At 50.0% G+C, this 19,878-nt stretch overlaps 1 protein-coding gene across 1 annotated transcript in view; it reads left to right on the forward strand.

Annotated features, from left to right (window-relative positions):
* Positions 1-16,987, forward strand: part of LOC144146541 (cytochrome P450 2U1-like) — a 29,457-nt gene extending 12,470 nt beyond the window's left edge. Inside the window, exon 4 of the mRNA XM_077678483.1 lies at positions 16,914-16,987. Coding sequence (XP_077534609.1) covers positions 16,914-16,987 — 74 coding nt within the window. The remainder of the gene's footprint in view (positions 1-16,913) is intronic.
* The last annotated feature ends 2,891 nt before the right edge of the window (positions 16,988-19,878 follow it).

Below are 19,878 nucleotides of genomic sequence, written 5' to 3' on the forward strand. Positions count from 1 at the left end.
TTCGGGGAACGGGGTGGCATGGACACACAGGAGGGGGGCGTTGCGGAGAGCTCTGACTGTCGAAAGACTGTGGCGCGAATTGCCGCCAGTCTGCGTGTCGGAGTTATTCGCTTCAGAGGATCGAGATCAAAGCAAAGAATAATACACACACAGACACACACAACCGTCAGAGCGCAGCCTTGAAATATCTCATAGTCATTGGCTTTCGCATTGAAATCACGTAAGTAATCTTCAGGTTCTTGAGACATCTTTGTTCTCAGTCTTGAAGCACCAGTCAACGCTTGTAACTCAAGGTTTACAACACATGTTTTATTGGTTATACACTGCCGGCTGCTGCCATGCTTATCAGCGACTTCAAGTAAGAGGAAAGAAAAACAGTTTACGTATAGCCCAACATGGCTCCCCGCTGCTTTTGGAGGCCTCGACACAACATAAAATCGTTATTTTTAATCGTGCACAAGTTTACGATATGTTCTCTAAAATAAATTACACCAAGATATTAGAGTAAAGAGAAACATTGGATGTGCGATATCCAATCCTAAACAATCCTCCCATAGGGTTAGCGATTATGAAATGAAATTATGCAATAGAGTACGATAGGGCAGGCGTGGCCTCGAAGGTTTCGCTATTCTTTTGGGACAGCTTAATATCTATTAGTGCGTAATGTTCTAAATGATAAAAGCACGAAGGGTCGCGGTAACATCTATGTTGGTTTGTGGTGGTAAAAGCAACTTTTTTATCTGAAGCGCAGATGACTGAGCCTTAATTAAGCAATTCTTGCCTTGCGGAAGGCATTCTCTGTCCAGGAGGCCCATTTCACGTCCGGTTAGTTACGCAGGGGATTTCAGCTCGAGCTGTTCAGCCAGGTCGCTGGTCAGTGAGGTCGCTCCTGCGCTCGTTTAATCTCGTTTTGGCGCATTTAAATGACAGTTCCCTGACTAAAATAGCCCTTAAAGTAGTTGCAGAGGGTAAACAAAATAGTATCCGCTATAACCAGCGAATTTATCGGTTTTGTGTGAGCGAGCTGCCGCGATCGTCGCCACGTGCGTCAACATCGCAAAGTCGGGTGGTCTAACTTGCTGACGATAATTATCGTTCTTTCCTCTTGCGCGCGCTCGAAAATGAAACAGTTCGCAAGTAGCATAGAACACAAAACTTTCCTCTCCTATAGCGAGAGGTGACTGCAAAAGGTTCAAAAGTTCAGCATTTCAAAACAGTGTAGCACAACCCAGCCTCTTCATCCGCAACGTCTGAATGTTTTGGAAAGGGCGGTGGGCTTCAGTCTCCATGTTTGTTAGTTTTCTCGATAACTGGTGAGTCCATCTTCTGGCCACATGCCCTTAAGTTTCCTGGAAGACAAGGCCAATAATAAGTTTCTTTCGACACACAGGTTTGCATCCCCACCATCGGAAGCGCAGATTCAGCAACTGCTATCATGCAGACTGAATTATTCTCAGCATTCTGTACAGCAAAATTTAAATCAAAAAGATGACAGAAACACGTTGTTTTTTCCAGAAAGCTATTGGTGGACATGTCAACTGTTTTTTTTTTGCTTGAAATAAAGCTACATGCATACCAGCAGCAACAACTCGACTTGATCACCAAGCGTGATTGATTCCAACTTTAAAAAAAAAACACAAATTATTGATTGACTGGTTATGGTGTTTAACGCGCCAACGCTACTCAGGCGATGAGGCACGTTGTAGTGGGAGGCTCCGGAATAATTTTGACCACCTGGGGATCGTTAACGTGCGCAGAAATGTCGAACACACCGGCGTTTTTGCTTTTCGCCTCCATCAGAAATGCTGCCGCCGCGCCCGGGAATCGAACCCGCGTCCTTGGGCTCCCCTGTTTGTATTGGCAGAGAACACGAAGCACAGGGCCCAATACGGAGAGCCTATTTTCAGGCGTCAATGGCACCTATGGCAACGGAGGGCACTGTAAAACCTGTTCTCGTTAGTGATGGGTAGAAGATCCGGACAGCCAACTTTGCAAGGCGAATAAAGTGCCAGGGAGTCCTGCATGACTCTGGGGTGGTTGAGGCGTGCTTATTTCCTTCAGCGCCAGTAAACTTGCCCTCCCAAAGGCGTGTGGAACAACATTATTTGCAAGTATTTTGTAAAAATTGCAATAAATTCTCACAGAAACAGGGCGCCTATCGCCCTACCTGCTGGGCCGTGCACCAACAGAACTCTGAGGGTTGGATTCAAGGCTGTGTGTTCTCCCGAGATTTCTTTTTTTTCTACATACAAAGTTGTGTTCTCTGCAGTTTGAACAGCAGAGTGAGCGAGTGGAATATACGGAGCTGTAAAATGACAGCAGGCTGACTAATTTTGCCAGCACGAGTTCTACAAGCGAAAATACTGCGGAGTGAATCCTAATAGTTCCTGTCTCTGCATCTCTTTGCGGCATTTATAACATATAAATAAATTTGATACAGACACTTCAGGCGTTGAAGTGGCGAAATGTTTTGTAAGATATCCAACAGCATAAAACTATTTCTTCTTGGACAGAAAAAACAAAAGATTATTGTCTCACACACTGAAAAGCTATGGATAATAGAGATACCATTTGCGTAAATAAAAGTTTGAAATTTACGAGCTGTAATTGAATTTTTTTCCCAAATAGTTTTACGGCTAATTGGGTGGATGGAACTAAATGCACCACTTGCTTACAAACACCCCAAGTCACAGCTTCAGGTGTTAAAAAAAAATTAACGAATACAAATATCTTATGGCTCCCATATGTTCGTTGAATGTTGGGCTAGCCCGACCTCCAAGTTAATTTTCGTCCAGATCATTTCTCATTGAGTGTTCCCTTTACTACGCGGTTTTCTAGTACTCCTTGCTGGAATGCACTTGAAAACCTTTAAAATAAATGACGAAAGGGCCGCCATAGGCCCAAAGTTGGCCATTTGGCCCTATCCAGAGGCTTTAAAGGGGGAATTTTATCTATCTCGTTGGAGCCCTGCATGAGTGAAATATCAGATGCGAAGAGAAAATAACACAATGCCCCTTGTAATATTGTACTGATCTTATAACACTAGTCATGAATTCAAAATATGTATTCAGTGTACATACCACCAGAGTATGTACTCATTCAATTTACTGACGTGAGTGCTTTCGCTATACACAAACATAAAATTAGTTGCTACTATTACTATTTATGGAGAATCACATTGTGATTAAAGCGCATGGCAAAGTTAGTTATTCTGGAGTAGACTTGTTTTTACAAGTTTAATCACATCAATTAAACTATCGTGCATTCTGACGTCGTATTCGCAAACAAAGCAGCCTCTTTTGGGGACTCAAAAAGCATCACCAGCTTTCAAACCAAACCAAGTACCTCCCGAGTAAGTTGTTCGAGTAAGTAATAAGAAGCACAAGAGAAGCTCTACCTGAATTTATGCTGGGCATCATTCAAATTTGCCTTGACCTGCCTTCTTGTACGTGAGTTGAACCAATTAAATCTCTCTTCGTTTACCAACACAAGGTGGAAAAATTACTGTAGAATGTTATAATTCCTTTTAATAAAATAACAGTGGCAACAAATATGCTTCACACAGTGGTACGGTAAAGAAGCGAACTCAATACCTGAGCGCGCTGGCATAGCCATCATGCCAGGGTTGTTAATATCTGCCGCAATTTGCGTGGGTGCCGCAGCTTCGTGTCGTGTCACTGTCCGGTGCTAACAGGTACCAGCTGCACAAATTTCCGAACAAGAGGGAGTGATCACGGCCACATTCTCATATCCTCTCCCAGGGCACCTCCGCTTAGAGCTGAATTGAGGGTAAAATGCACGGACTCGGAAGGCTACAGGGCGTCTGCAGACCTCAGAATCACAGCAGCAACTACAGACGAAGAATTCAAACTAGCTTTAACCAAACGCCTGCAAGAATCCTCCCTAACCCCGAAAAAACGTCACGACGGGACGTCCCACCACGACAACGAAATATTACAAGTCGTTCGAACCCGGACAGAACGAAAGGCCGGACGCACTAAGGCATTAGAAGGCGTTCGAGAGGCTCGAAGAGCGCTGCGGCAGGTGAGACACCACTTACACAAGTTGAGGAGGCAGCGGTGGCGGGATTTATGCATAAATCTAGAGATCCGCAAACCACCACCGCGCATTTCGCGCGTTGCTAAGGGAATGCGCAACAATGTTCAGCTGCTATACCCATTCAGAGGCCAGTCGTTTCACGAAGGCATGTCCCCGAAAGGGCGGCTGAATAATGCTGTACACTGCTATCCACAAGATCAGTACCTCCGATATACCGTAGACGTAGCCCCTCTGATACCCCCAGCTGCTTGCCCCGCCATTTACCTCCCCTTTTCCGTGCTAGAACTCAACGAAGCCATTTTCCGTGCCAGCTAACGTTTTTCGCCTGGTTAAGACGAAATCACCTATGAGGCCATTTCGCACCTGTCGAAGTATCTAAGCGCAGCGCAGGACGAGTGACAGAAACACAGAAGACGACACACAGAGCGCTATTTGTGTCGTCTTTTGTGTTCCTGTCCATCGTCGTGTGCTGCGCTTAGATACTTCACTATATACCAACTCGCCCGAACCAGTACTCTTATCATATGTCCCATCCCTCACGATTACATGTCCTAGAACACAACAATTCAATTTCGCTCGCTGGCAACGTACCTTGTGAATGGAAACTAGCGAAGCTGGTGTCCATCCTGGTGCCTGAAAAATCATAGATGAGGTATGATTCTTTCTGACTAAGAGCTTTACTAAGTTGGGTCGGTAAAATCATGGAAAAATTGATATTCAGGAGAATGGCCTCGTACCTTTACAGCAAAAACTTTATAATCCTCAGATGTACGGTTTTCGCGAGAATAGAGCAGCCATCGACGACCTAATTTCACTGGTTTCGTCTCTTGAAGACGAATTTCATAACGGATATATTCCCATTGCATTACTCTTGGATATCAAGTCGGCATTCGATTCAGTTTTTTATGATGCTATCCCAGCATCTTTTGCTGCTCTTGGCATCGGCTGAAAACGTCACGCGTAGATATAAAACTTCCTGCAGGGGTGAACCTCTTCATGTGCACTCCAGAATGCCCAACTTCCCACTACGCTATACAAACCAAAGTGTCTCAAGGTGCCGTCTTCAGCTCTCTCCTGTTCAAACTGCCACTCAACCACCTAAATCGAGTCCTCCCGCCTGGTGTACATGTCGCACTTGGAGTGCGGCGCGATCACGTCGCACCACACAACAAAGACTGCAGAAAGCTTTAGCGAAAAAATCTGCATACCTTCCACCCTTAAACCTGCATCTACCCTCCGAGAAAAGTGTTTCGATGGTTTTTATTCGCAAGCGCATGAAGCAGTATCCATTAGTCCTCGAAAGCCGTACCCTGAAAAAGGTACTTACTCAAAGATTCCTCGGAATTTTAGTAGGCAGTAATGCTTCCAGCACTCCGCAGGTGAAAAGGCTGTGTACGAGAATATCTGCAGTGTCAAAAATCCTCGGCTATCTTGCCGGTAGTCAATGTGGCAGTGACTGTCGCTCCATGGTACTCCACTGTAAAGCCTATGCGGACTGCGTACTGCGCTGCAGTCTCCCTGTCCTCCAAAAACTGCCACCCACAAGCAGAAAACAGCTGGATGCGGCTAAAACCAATTGCCTTCATATCTAGCGGCCTGGGATTTCCCAGGGAGTCGTCGTACATGGGTACTGTAGCTGAAGGTGGCTGTTTGCCCTTGGACGTCATGAGGCTCCAAGAAACCGTGCGGATACATCTGCAACACCGGATACACGCCAAAACCCATATATTAACGTGCATGATAGAAAATGGCAACGGAAGTTTCAGTCGAACATTCAAGACATCGCCTCTTTCCATTCCCTCACTCGCACAAAATTCAATGCCCTCTTATTTCCCGCCCTGGGCCATCTCGCCATTGCATATTAGACGCAACATATCCGGAATGTACTCTAAACACAATATGCCTCAATGCGGCTTGTTACAGTTCACACTAGGCCACATTACCCGGCTATACTCTGACACAAACAAATTTTTGCAGACGGCTCATATACGCTTGAGCGCAGGTTTTCTCGGATCTTTATTTCATACACTGGCCAGATGTTCTCTCATCACGTCGAGCGGGAAACGTCATCCATGACCGCCGAACCTCACGCCATCAAAGAAGCCATCCGGTACATTCTCCGCACAACCGCCGGGGCAATGAACCATCTTCACAGATTCCAAGGCAGCCCTCCGAAGCCTACAGCGCAGCGACTGCTTCAGCATTCACGACACTCCTCTTTTGAAATAACATACACGCACCATGTAGCCAAAGACACCGGGCACCAAGTGACATTTCGGTGGCTTTGAGGCCACCGTGGTGTTCCAGGGAACGTGAAGAAAGATGAAGCAGCTCGCCGTGGCCTTCAAATCCATAATACGAGGAAGGTATTCTTCTCTAAGCATGATGCCTCAGCTATGACGAAGGCACTTGTTTCAATGGAGCAGAACCGTCTCTGGTCTCTTCCAGAGCACCATTATGCCTTTTTGCACTAAATAGAGCCCGAGCAGAGGATTAAGTGCCAGAGCGGGATCCGCGCCCTCTGGAAGCTTCATATACCACCGATTACGCCTCAACGCAGCGCTTACGAAACCATACCTGTTTCGACTTACTGCATCGTCGAACCCGTCCTGTGATATCCGTGGATCGCCGGAAACCGTTGAACACATACTGATAGAGTGCCCGCATATATGCTCACAATGTGCGTTTGTGCAATGGATCCAGCACTTACGCCCGGTCCAATCAGTTCAAAGTACTCCTCGGTCCATGGCTTTCCCCTTCAGCTCAACAAAAAACACTAGTGGCCTTATTTGAATACCTGGGTGAGGTCGTCGTCCCTGAAATGATTTAAATTACTACTGTGATCGTGATGTTTTTCTAACTGCTCCCATGAAATGCACGCTGTCTGTATTTTTACTTTCCTTCTCTTGCTTGTGCCACAAAGCCTTTCCTATCCTCCCTACCATTCGCCGCCCCCGCCCCCCCCCCAGTCGGGTGGAATGTCGATGTTAATACAGTCGATTCCACTTATAACGATACCGTTTATAACAATATATTGGATATAGCGATGAACAGCTATTGCACCGTCAGCTTTTGAATGCTTTCCGTGGGAAAATAAACCGCTTATTACGATGCTCCAGTGCCGCGATATAGAATATAACGATTCAATGAGGTTACCGCCAGCACCGAAAATGCTAGGTGCTGTCGGCTCTCCACGCCAATCACGCCGACACCATGCGCCGCGATGCGCATCGAATCCCGTCCACCCCTCAGAAAACGAGTCAACTGCGCAGCTTATGGGGAAGCGAGAGGAGAAGGGGAACAGTTCTCCTTCCAAACACCCTTCCCATGCCGCCACTTTGGCCCCGTACCCGTACTTGCTGCTTTGAATTTGACTGGGTGCCTCTTCAACTACCTCCGTTTTTCCGCGGATCAGACGTCAGGGCCGGTGTGTTGGAAGCGTCTCAGTGCCTCACTGAAGAAGCGATGGTTGCGCCGATACGTGCTGCGAACAGCGGTGGCAGTGACAACTCTGACGACGCGGTTGCACAGCCCACTCGGGTGGTGTCTTCGCAGGAGGCCCAACGCATGATAGTCCCTCAGGGACTTCGTTTCCACCAAGGACCCTTCGCGCAGCTTGGTGAAGCACCTATAGATGCTCTTGAAAAACATGTGCTCCAGCTACATGGGCAGCAAACAAAGCTGACCGGGTATGGCTTCTTTTCCACCAATAGGTAGCAGTACAACCTTGCTTGCCTGCAAATAAAATGTTTTGAGCTGTGCTACGTCTTTTTATTTAGCAACCCGCATATAACAATCATAGGTTATAAATGGGATTTCCTTGGCACTTGAATATTGTTATAAGTGGACTAGGCTGTATTGAATTTAATCTTTCGCCGTTATTTTAAAAGCTTTCTCTCTCTCCCTCATACGTTTTTATTCAGATGGAAAAACGTTTTTCCACATTTTGGTTTTTAAAATGGCAGGCTTTTTGAAGTTTCTACCGTGCTTCACTCCAAAGGTGCACGTCATGAAGCTTCTGGATGCCCGCCGAGGCACCGAAAGAGTGCTGATTTCTCCCACCAGCGTTTTGGACAGCAGGTTCATTGATTTGCGCAAAGTCATGTTGGATGACGTTACCTTGGAAACTTAGACCGCAGTGGAGCGAAATGATTAACGCCAGCGCTACCATTAATCCTTGGAAACATGCTTCTGCTTAATACATCTGGGAATAGTTAAATCGCTGTGCAAAAGTTGAGTGAACGGGCCTGGCAAGATTTATATGTGCAAACGGTAAAAATTTGAAATTTTACTACACTGTCAAAAAAATAACATAATGGACCAAGTTCTCAGCGTTCTCCACGCCAATGTCTCTATGGGAATTGTTATGCCAAATTTATGGGAGAATGCCGCTCGGCACCATAAAGTGCATAATATTACGGTCCCCGTTGTAGTCCTCCAAGATCTTTTCAATTGGTTTCACTTCAATGGATACGATGTACAAACGGGAGTTTTTTGCGTGCATAAGAAACCTCGCTGGGGCATCCGCTACCAGCAAATTCGCTTTGGGCATCTTTTCTTTTCTTGTCAATGGCGACCTGTGTCAGAGTTCTTACTCTCCCCGAAACGGGAGCCAGTAGAGAAACTTCTCGAAACGGCATTCAAGCTAAGGCTATGGTCTTACCTCCAGTATCCTTCTGGTCTCGTCCAAAGTGACCACAGAACGACCTGCCACCCCCTGTGTGCGTGCATCTTGGTTTCTGGCGTCCTTCTCGCTTCCCGTGTACTTAAAGAATATACTGAGCATAACCCTCACATCTAGGTTTCGTTGCGAAGCAGACAACACGCTTGAAAAACTTTACGTAGAGCTCGATACTGAAAATATCGTTCCTTGCTGCATACCGGGCCTCATTTTCGACGCAATATTCCAAGAAACTACCTTGCGGGATTTGTACTTCAGCGTCACTAACGTGTTGGCCTCTCGCAGCTCAAAGATATGGAAAAAGGTAAGTGAATTTCGAAACAAAGGATAGCCTTTCCGGTTGCATAGAAAATGCTGCCAAAGGCAAGCATGTTCTTGTGCACTTCCAAGTGATGCATTGCTGGTACTTGGAAAGCTTCTACCATCAAAGAAATATTCTAGAAGGCCAGTTTTACCTCGCTTGCTGAGGCTGAAGCCGGTTATGCATGGTGCTTTTTTCGCCTGCGAAATCGGTGGAACGAACATTCGCACTTGCGAAGTTCGAAATGGTGGAGGTGGCGTCTACATGACCTGCGAACGTCGAGATTTCCGCATTTCAGAGGAACATTGTTTGCCGACCAAATTAACGTTCCTTCAAGCAAAGCTTTTTGTGATTTAGAAAAAGACGGTTTATTTTAATGTCTGGGGACGTTGTTTCAGATTGTTTTGCAGATAAATTTACTTGCGGTTTCGCATGACGATTTCCAGTTATATATGAATATACGCACACATAGGAGAGAAGACGCACACAGCAAGCAAGTATGGGTTCGCTTTTTGAGCGTGCCTAGCACACCTAGGTATACCTCGGACGTTTCATCGGATCGGGTTCATCCGTATTCTATACATGGGGCATTTTTTTCTGTTTCACCGACTGAGCATTCGTTGAAAACGGCGCGCGGCATCGTGTGGAGAACGCACGTGCGTTTGTTTTGGTACGGCCGCGCTTATGCCGCTCTTATAAAAGCAACGCCATCGGCTTTCCAAGCGTGGAGATGGTGATGCCGTGACGTTCACCTATAGCGGTGCTCCTATTGGCCGCAGGTCCGGCCCCTATACCCCGCACGAACAGCCTTCACGAGGACTGCTCGACCTTCCCAAACATTTGGCACTTCGCCGCAGCAATAAAAAAGGTCGTTTTGCCGCACGAGCGGCGCCGCATCTGCTAATTTGCAGGGAAATTCCCGCCATTTAGAACGGCCTTGAGGTGCGAGTGTGAAGCTCGAAGGGGTGCGTGGCAATATTACGTTCCCCTTTAAAATTGACCTCCTTTCTCCTTTTAGTTATTTTCTTCTGTCCGCTACAATTACTGGGAGCTTTGATCATGAGCCACTGTTCACCCTACATGTCGGCTTAACGATACGTAGACGTAATTTTGAGCCTTCCAATGATCTTAAGCAGCGCTACACGCATTGCACGTCAATATATCAGCGTTGATTCGCTGGATTACAGCAAAAGCATGACGTTAAATCTAATTACGGACGGGAACATACCAGAGTTTGCATCATTCAGCAAAGAAGACATTTCGCCGAAGCGTACTTTGGTACTGCAGTAATCGCTACGGCAATAATTAGCACGCTACAGTTACCCACGTGGGCCTCAGTATATGTCCCTAACAACGTTTCTTAGTTCGATGCCACAAGGCGTTCTCTAGATCCACCATGAGTTAATTAGGGCCGTCGAGCCGGCGTGGAGCGGCTATGAGTGCTTTTCTCGCATTCCGCAGGTCCTGCGTTCAATACCGATCTAGACGCCAGTGTACTCAATTTTCTTTTCACCATTACTACATTACTTGGGCCATGTTGCGGTATTGAACACATTGTCTGTGAAAACGAAGTTCAGGATATGTTGCGCCTCGGCGTCATCGAAAGATCAACTGCCGCATACAACGCACCCCTTCTGGCTATCCGGAAACCGGACAACACAATCCGAGTGTGCGTCGACTTTCGGGAGCTAAACAAGATACTCCGGGAGGACAGAGAGCCTATCCCACGAATTGACGTGTTGCTAGCACAAATCGGACCAAAGAAGGTTTTCTCAAAGTTTGACTTCACAAAAGGATATTGGCAAGTTCCGATGGCCGCAAACTCCCGTGAAAAGACTGCGTTTTCCTGTAGGTCGGGGTTATACCAGTTTAAATACATGCCATTTGGGTTGAAGACAGCACCAGCAGTTTACGCTCGCCTTATGAGGAAAGTCTTTGCGGGAGTTCCAAACACGTTTCACTATTTTGATGATGTTCTCGTCGCAACGGAAACATGGGAGGAGCACATCACCACTCTACGTGTTATATTTGAACGCATAAGAGAGGCAAAGCTCACCATCAAGCCGAAGAAGTCAGAAATAGGACATCAGACGGTGTCCTTTCTGGGGCACAAAATCGGTAACGGCAGGGTTGAACCAATGACCAAAACCCTGGATAAGATTCTTGCATCCAGACGGCCCCAGAACAAGAAGCAAATCAGATCATTCCTTGGACTCACCGGCTACTATCGCCAATTCATTCCCAATTACGCGGAGACGGCGAAACCGTTGACGGATCTCACACGCAAAACTGCCCAAAATGTAATTGTGTGGACAGAGCAGCACGAACGCGCCTTCTCCGTTTTAAAACAGAAGCTGTCGTCCGCTCCTATATTACAAGCACCAGATCTGCGCAAAGACTCTGTGCTGCGAACAGATGCGTCCGACAAGAGTATTGGGGCAGTTCTGTTACAAGAGGACAACGGAAACCTCCACCCCGTCTCCTATGCAAGTCGAACGCTTTCCCCGCGCGAGACCAAGTACTCCACCGTCGAACGTGAATGTTTAGCTCTGATTTGGGCTGTGAGGAAATACCACCTTTTCCTGTGTGGCCGAAAGTTTGTCCTCCAGACAGACCACCAGCCTCTACAATACATCCAGACAGCGACCTGAACAGTCGCGTCTTGAGGTGGAGTCTATTTCTCCAAGAGTACTCCTTCACGGTGCAATACATCAAAGGCTCGGATAACGTCGGAGCTGACTTCTTGAGCCGGGTGTAATCAAGTAGCGTTAGCAGCCGCTTGCTCACTCGATATCGTATCCCCTTGTTGCAAGCGTTAAGTACTGTGTACATAGTATTTTCATTCTTTTTCTCGTTTTTCTTACTTTTTCTTTTTTCCCTTTTCCTCCTCACCGCTTCCCGCCCACCGAAGACTCTGAAAGTGTGTGCGGCTCCGCCCCAGCAACTTTCTGAAGCCGGGGGTAGTGTGACGAGATGCCAAGTCAATCCCCCGTGCGCGGGTATGTGCCACGGTGTCATGCGCGCTGATGATGAGAAGGCAGGGAGAGTGCGAGAAGGGGGACGAAAACGGCGACATCGGCTCGAGCTCGGGGTCGCGCTTGGAATCGCGAAGAAACCCATTAACCGCGCCCGTGCTACCGCGCCGGGACGTCGACAGCTCTTGCCGGGGCTACGGGGCCATCGCCACAGCGCCGGATACCCGTGCCTGTCGCTGCACCGGGCATCCGCGCCTTGCGCCGGGTCGCCTGGTCGTCGGGCCAACCAGGAGGGGGCCGCAACCTCTTCGGGCAGACCACCCGTTGGATCCACCCCCACTACCTGTGCCTGCTGCCGCTTCTACCGTGCCTGGCGCTACTGGACCTCATCGGACGCTGCGCAGCAACGTGAGCACGTTCGGTTGGCATTAGGCGCTGACGCCGCACCCGACTAAGGTTACTGGACTAGCGCGACTAGGACTGACAAGGACTGCTGTCCTCTTTCCTTTCTCCCAGTCTTATTATTTGGTTTTTTTTTCTTTCGTTCCGCACACCACGTGTCTCACGTTCTGACAATACAACCACCGCATTCTTCATCCATGCCATGTCTCCGACCCTTATGACTTCTGGCACGTGTCTCGGCTAACCCGAACTTCATCACAGTCTGCCATCTCCCGGTTGCGGTGCCCCATTTCTGACCTGTGGAGTGGCCTGATGCCCTCGCACACAGAACGAGGTCGTTGCTGTTGACTGGTATGCATCAAGAGGAAGCTTAATGCAGCGGGTGTTGCGCTCCGTCGTCTTCGATCGATGAGGTTTTGTGCTCCTTTTATTCGTAGTGCGCATCTAACAGGACAAGCGAAACAGCTCTGCGTCTAGTTCCCGATAAGACAAGTTTTCTTTCGTGACGAGTCATGTATAGTTCAGAGTATATGCGCTGGTGCACGACACTGACGCGTTTTATACCTCGCAGGTGCTCCCGATGTGTCTGATAGCCAACGCAAACATTTTTGTCGTCACACAGGAGCAAGTATGAAAGAGAAAATGCCTCTGTGGTGAAGATAGAAGTACCACATACGTGTTACACTCAGCGAGATGTGGGGTACACAGAAATTGGGCCCAAGACGACGGAAGATTTTCAGAATAAAACGAAAATTACTCAGTATCGACTCGAGGCCTAAGCGATAACGGAACACTTTGCCGGAGTCTGATAGATTCGCGACTCGCGTTTCTTCTGCTGCAAAAAGCTGGTCACCACAAAACACGGACACTCTGCCCAAGAAAAAGCCTCCCTTACGGTCGCTACCGCCGGCAGCAACAACCGCGCTCAAAATTTAGGTATTTATACTTTCTTTATGTCAGGTGTTATAAGGGATGGTGTTGATATTAATGGATGATGGGTGTAAAGCGTGTATGTTGTAGCAGCGACCCAGTAATTACTTTTAGTACAGCAGCCATGCATGGAGTGCTGTGTTGTTATTAATTACGCGAAAGCAATAAATTCTCAGTTAAGTAAACATCTTGCCGCCGGCGTCGGCGTGTCTAAGAAATGACTCCGGCAGTGGCCAACGCAGCAGGCAGAATAAAAGTAAATTGGGTAGGTTTGGGTGTGGGATTGGAAACCGGAGCCTACGTAACGCAGGTGCAACAGGAGCCTCCTGCATTATGTCCGACCTTTTTTCTATGCAGCATAGGAGAAGACGCACAAATAAAACGGCAGTGCAAGGACGTAATTACAGGGTCAAGCAGACAAACGTACCGTCTAAGTAACGAGGCGAACTACCCTAAGGTTTGTTTCCTTTAATTGCCTGTTTTTGTAGCGCGAGCTACTCTACGCTACCTCGGACAGTCTTCGCAGCGTGAACAGTTTTGCCCTTGAGCGCTAGAAGCAAACACCTCGCCTTCCACTAGCGCCTGGCACACAGCAGAGGCCCTTTATCTTTCGCCTGTGCAATTGCACACCTATATTTTTGGAGAGCCGAATAGTAAACATCCCGCCTAACCAGACGCTCCGCGGGATCGCGGGAGCGCTGAAAGCTGCGCCGCAGCGACCGCACCTGCGATCGCTGCCGCGCTATGTCATCTGACCACCAAGGCTTGGCCTGCGGGTAGAGACGGGCGGTTTGTACGTTTTCCCTGCACAGCGTGCCATATAAGTCGTAAAAATGATCGACTATCACGTCTAACGACACCGGATCAGCAATTTCAGAGCGGGCTACCTGCGCAAACCAGCGGTTACGCGCAAGTGAAGCCATCACGCGGGAGCGCCCAGCCCGAGTCAACCACTTGCACGTCGGGAGGCGGTGAGAGCCAACCGAAAAAACAACATATCTATGGTCAGAGAGAGAGGGAGTCTCGCTTACCCTCCAACGGACAGAAAAATCCCTCCAGGCGCTGTAAAATAACGTTAAATCTATCCACGCCTCCGCGTAATCCGTTACAAACGTGGGCAACGAAGCCGGATCATTTGCCACGTCAAAATCATTAGCCACAAGAAACTGAGTTACAGCAGCCCCACGAGAATCCGTTACCTGCCCTCCCCACCTGGGACTCTTCGCATTAAAATCCCCAGCAATAATAACGTGCGAACAGTGATTCGCCATAATTAACTGCGAGCAGGGATCCAAGATGTCCGTTACAGGGAGCGAAGGGGCGGCGTATACGGCCACAAGCAAAAACGAGAACACCCGGGAAGAGAAGCGCACCGCCACAACATACTCCGATATGTGAATAGGAAAGGGGTCAAACGGAACAGATTGCACGAGAAGGAGAACCTTAGGATTATGGGGGTAAGCAAACGTCATCACCGAGTGGGGTAGTCCTGGAACATTACCAGCGCGCACGTACGGGTCACCAATTATAGCAAAATGAATGCTCTGGTTTTGGATAAAATCGATTAAATGGGAAGACGCCATTCGGGTGTGGTCCAGATTCGCTTGAATAAATTTTAATCCCTCAAGAGACATCAGTGACGTTTAAAAGTTCCTAAGAGGTGCTAGGCAGACGACTGCGGGTCACCGTAATCCGTCCGACGGCGCAGGCGTGCCACCCAAGCGGAAACCGACGTGCAGGTGGAAGCGCCGAAAAAGTGATTGTGAGGCCGCTTCCACATGCGACACTCATGACATACATAATTGGCATGTTCCGCCAGGGTGCACGCCGACGTAGCGTGATCACCCGCGCAGTTATTACAGATGTCGCGAGGAGCCTCGCAATGGTTCGTTGAATGCCCCAAAGAAGAGCACCTAAAACAAGTGGGCACGTAGAGGTTCTCCTCTAACGTGCAGGAGGTCCAGCCGATGTGAAGCCTTCCCTTACTCTTCAGCAAAGCAAACACCTCGGGGGACACCTCTACAACGTGAACCCTTGCGCCAAAGCGCTGGGTATACACCGTCCGGTGCTTAAATTCATCAGGGGGAATGGCCAAGTCATTCTGTGAATTAATTTGAGACAGCAGCATGGCTGGTACAATTGAGGGATCCACTCCCAAAATTTTCAGTTGAGGGTTACGTCGGGAAGGCTTCTGCACCACTAAGGCAGACCGCGTGACCGAATTAGACTTAATCGCCGTCTCCAGGTTATCAAGATATGCACTAACCTTAGAAACCACAGTTAAACCCGCACGTGAAGGCTTAAAAGTGACCGGCCCGACACCAATGGCACTAGGATTAAAAGAAGATTTAAGCAAAGCGACGATATCTTTGCCTGGAGAAGGCGAAGGGTTGGCTAGCCTGAGATGAAGAGCGTGATCAGGCCGACTATCCCCTACCCCCGACGGACGGCGAGCCGCAGCCGTCGGCGAAACCTGGCGGCCCGCCACGTCCGCAAAAGAGGGGGACCGCTCCACCGTAGGAGGTGGAGCGGCCCCGTTCCCCCCCGACAAACCAGCCCCTCTTAAATCGTCCACCTGTTGGCGAAGCTGAATTACTTGCCCCTCAGCCAAACTCTTCCCGGCGCTCAACGACATTACCAAACGTTGCATTTTAAAATAAACATCCATGACCTCGGACCGAACAGAGCAGGGCACCTTGTTGCGAGGATCGTTGATAATATTCGACAGCGACTGGCCTAAGGCCGAGCAGACAGCAGCGGGGGAATCTCCGTCCATGGGGGGATTGACGGGAGCATGCCCGTCCACGGGATTGACCGGGGGCGCTGAAGCGCCCCCTGAACCAGAGCACGAGGGATTGCCCCGAGCAGCCGCCTCCGCCTCATCCATTGCCGCAATAACTAAATTAGCATCTTCCGTTCCAAGAGAGCTACACGTAGGCGAATTAGAACGCACAGAAGAGCGCCCGGATGCCATATCGAGGTCTATACACAGTGCTAAGTTAAACTACGCAAGTCACAGTGCTGAGCTTCACTGACTTAGCCGCTCCACATACCCCCGCCGCTGGCAGAGGCACGAATGGTAGCAGCTAAGCCTAACTGACAGAAGGGCCCCCAAGGGCCAGAAATACGCGCTCTGCGCAACGGCCCCTGCTAGAACCCGAGCCTAGGGATGGTAAAAGGCTATCAGAAACCCAAAAAGCTGGCTAAACTGGAACGCGCTCACCAAATTCATGAAAATCAGGTAGAGCCGACGAAAAGGACCTCTTCTTCGCGTGAACGCTGATGATGATCGCTGGAACATTGAACATTATATGTCTGATTGTAGCGAAACTGCCCAATTTCACCAACGATTGCAAGATTTGCTTCACACTGACCTTACGCCCCTACTTTATCCCGCGCTATTGCGTAACCAGCGCGCACTAGATATAATTAAGGAGATGGTTGAATTCATTAATCTCTACATGCCCTCAACAGACTGACGTGATTGGACCGCCGTGTGCGGCCTGAGAGAGTTGCCCTTTTTGTCTGTCTGTTGGTATTCTGTGCTTTTGCTCTCGCTGTGCAGGTCCCGAGGCGCCCTGGTGTTCTGTTCTGGGCTCCAGCGCGGGACCCGGGAGTTTGAGTCGGCTGCAACAGTGAAAGGGCAACGGAAAATTAAATATGATAACAGGCTATAAAAGGCTATGCACAGACTATATACATACACATTTAGGTTACATACAGACTATTTACATACACACGCACTCACATGTACACACCCACGAACACAAGAGGGTTAACAGGGGGTGGATAGCCGGTGGGGTCTGGCTTCTACAGTTCATGGGCGGGTGTTGAGGCCTGACTCGTCAAGGTACGAGAGGTGCAGCCTGAAGGCCTCTCGGTGCAGCATGGAGGGTCCCCGAGGACGCAGGATGTCCTCTGTAGTGCTTGACGGTAACCCCAGCCGCCGGTACCCAGACACCAGTTTGTTCCGGGCACCAGCGTACGCAGGGCAGGAGCAGAGGACGTGATCTAATGTCTCGGGGTCGGGGCGGTGGGCACAGGTGGGTGTGGCCTTGCGACCCTGCCTGTGGAGGCGTGCTGCTGTGTTGTAGCAGCCGGTGCGGAGCCGGAGGAGGAGGGACCGCTCGGTTTGGCATATGCCTCTGGTGGGAAAAAGCAGCGGGGCCTCACCTGTGGCCACTCGTTTACAAGGGTGGCGGGCGGCCACCTCTCACCTGATGACGTCCCTCGCAACATTATAGCGCACCAGGGACGCGGAATCTGGGGCCATTGGGGAGTGGTGAGCTGCCTTGGCTAAATCGTCTACAGCCTCGTTCCCCGGTATACCAACGTGGGCAGGAAGCCTCTGCAGTCGGGGGTTGCAGCCTGCAGACGCGCAGCTTGGCAACTAGGGACATCTCGAGGTGGCCACCTCGTCACCGTGGTGCAGATGCCTCCCTCAGGCGAAGTAGCGCCGGCCGGGAGTCACAGAAGATGGTGGCCGCTGGTGGTGGATCTTGCCACAGCATGTCCGCGGCCAAGTGTAGGCCTGCAAGCTCGGCCGCTGTGGAGCTGGTGGGGAACGGCAGCCGGCATTGCCGATGGGCTCCTCTGGCCGGTGCAGTGCAGACAGCAGCACCTCGGCCCTCACTTGGAAGGACCAAGCCATCTGTGTAGACCAGTAGTTGTCCCGGCGGTTCTAAGTCTTAGGGCAGCAGCTTCTTGGCGAATCCCGACTTCTGGCAGTCTCGCTCGGGACTTAACTCCTGGCATCGTGATTGTGATGTCTAGGGGTACGACTGCCGGTGGCGGGGGGGTGGGGGGGGGGGAACAGAAGGCACGCTCTCTGAGGGACTTCAACATAGTCCTCAAATAGAGCGGCCATGCTGCTCATGCGGGATTGGCCTCTCGAGCGAAGCCTGGCCAGGAGGTGGTCACCTCCAGGTGCTCGGATCAGGCGTTCCACATGTCGCAGCGCTGTCTGCGTGGCGAGCAGCTGGATGGGCCAGCTTCCGGTTTCCGCCAGGGTGCTGGCCACTGGGGAGTCTCTTGGGAGGTCGACGCAGCGCCGAAGGACCTCTCGATGAGCCAGCTCCAGGGTCTTCCATTGGGCGTCCCTGAGGTTCACCAGGGGGAGTGTGTATAGAACACGCGATACAGCGCAGGCTCTGTAGATCCGGAGTGCCCACTGGTGCGAGCACGCTCTACCCTGTGCCACGAGCTGGTTGATACCCCTAACGGCGCGGGTCATTTGGTCCAGTGGTGCCCCAACGGCGGACCTCCATGAGAGGGTTTCGCTGATGGCCAAGCACGGCCGGGCTAGAGAGCGAGAGGCGCGCGCTTTCATACGGCCTCCGCAGCGGCGGCGATAACAAAGGGGAGGAGTCTCGACGTACAGTTCCGCCGCTCTCCGCACGGGGGCTACGCGAGCCAACCCTTGCATGGCACTTGCGCGCTTGCATTTGCAGGCTGCTTTCGACGCGCGTGCGGGCTGTTTTCGCAGCGTTTGTGCTTCTGTGATTTAACAGCAATCACATCGTCTTACTTTTCTTCGGTCTGAGAGAGGCTGAAGGCGTGAGTTTTCAGAAATTCATCGCAGTGCGCTGCATGTTGTTCAACATAGTAAAGTGAATTCAGTGTATATGCTTCGACCGGTGCCGTGATGGTGTACTGTTGTGTCCCGTACTGCAAATCGCGTGCCGGGGAAACGCCGGGGGTTTCGTTCCACCAGTTCCCTGTGGATCAAGAACTGTGTTCAAAATGGCAGCGGAACATTTCAAGGCAGAACCTCGTAATAAACGACAAGTCGCCATCGACTGTCGTATGCAGCAGGCACTTCCGTCAGATCGATTACGCTCCTGACTGCAGGATAAGAAAGCTGCTTCCCGGAGCCGTGCCAACTGTCTTTGAAGATTATCCCGCATACTTGGCGCCAAGTGCGAAGAAGCCCCGGAAAGAACCAGTCGTAAGACAATCTTTGCCCCCTCGCAAACCAACTAAGCGGAAGGCAGAGCCAGAGGAACTACCTGCGGATTTGGATGCTCCGGAGAGTTTCGACAAGCCGTCTGCAAATGTTTCCACCCAGACCACTAACAATGATGCACAGCGAGCAAGTCGGTACCTTTCTATGGTTTGAAGACTGCGTTCTCAAGTCGCCTATCACCGTTCTCAAAGTCAGAAGTCTCTGTCTCTGCTGAGAGCTGAACAAAAGGCAAGTGAGGCGTACCGTGCAAACAGGCACTTGGCTGCACTTGAGGAAATTGTGGCAGACGCTGAGCGAGGGGAAAAAACGGCCGTTTTCCTTCTACATCACATCGGAAGGTACGGGAAAAAGCATGACAGTTACCCTGAAGAGTTCATTCGAGAGTGCGTCATATGGCGTTTCATTTCGCCGAAAGGATATGACTACGCTCGCACGTCGGGCCTTTTAACCTTGCCTGCAAAGTGTACTCTACAGAGGTACATGGTCCATCCCCGACGACATCCGGAATGAGCGCCGCGATGAAGGAAAGGCTCGTTTCCGAGGCGTCGATGCTGAGCAGCAAGCA

The sequence above is a fragment of the Haemaphysalis longicornis genome, unplaced genomic scaffold (genome assembly GCF_048455015.1).
Source record: "Haemaphysalis longicornis isolate Haplotype H1 unplaced genomic scaffold, Haemaphysalis longicornis Haplotype H1 scaffold_7, whole genome shotgun sequence".
NCBI lineage: Eukaryota > Metazoa > Arthropoda > Arachnida > Ixodida > Ixodidae > Haemaphysalis > Haemaphysalis longicornis.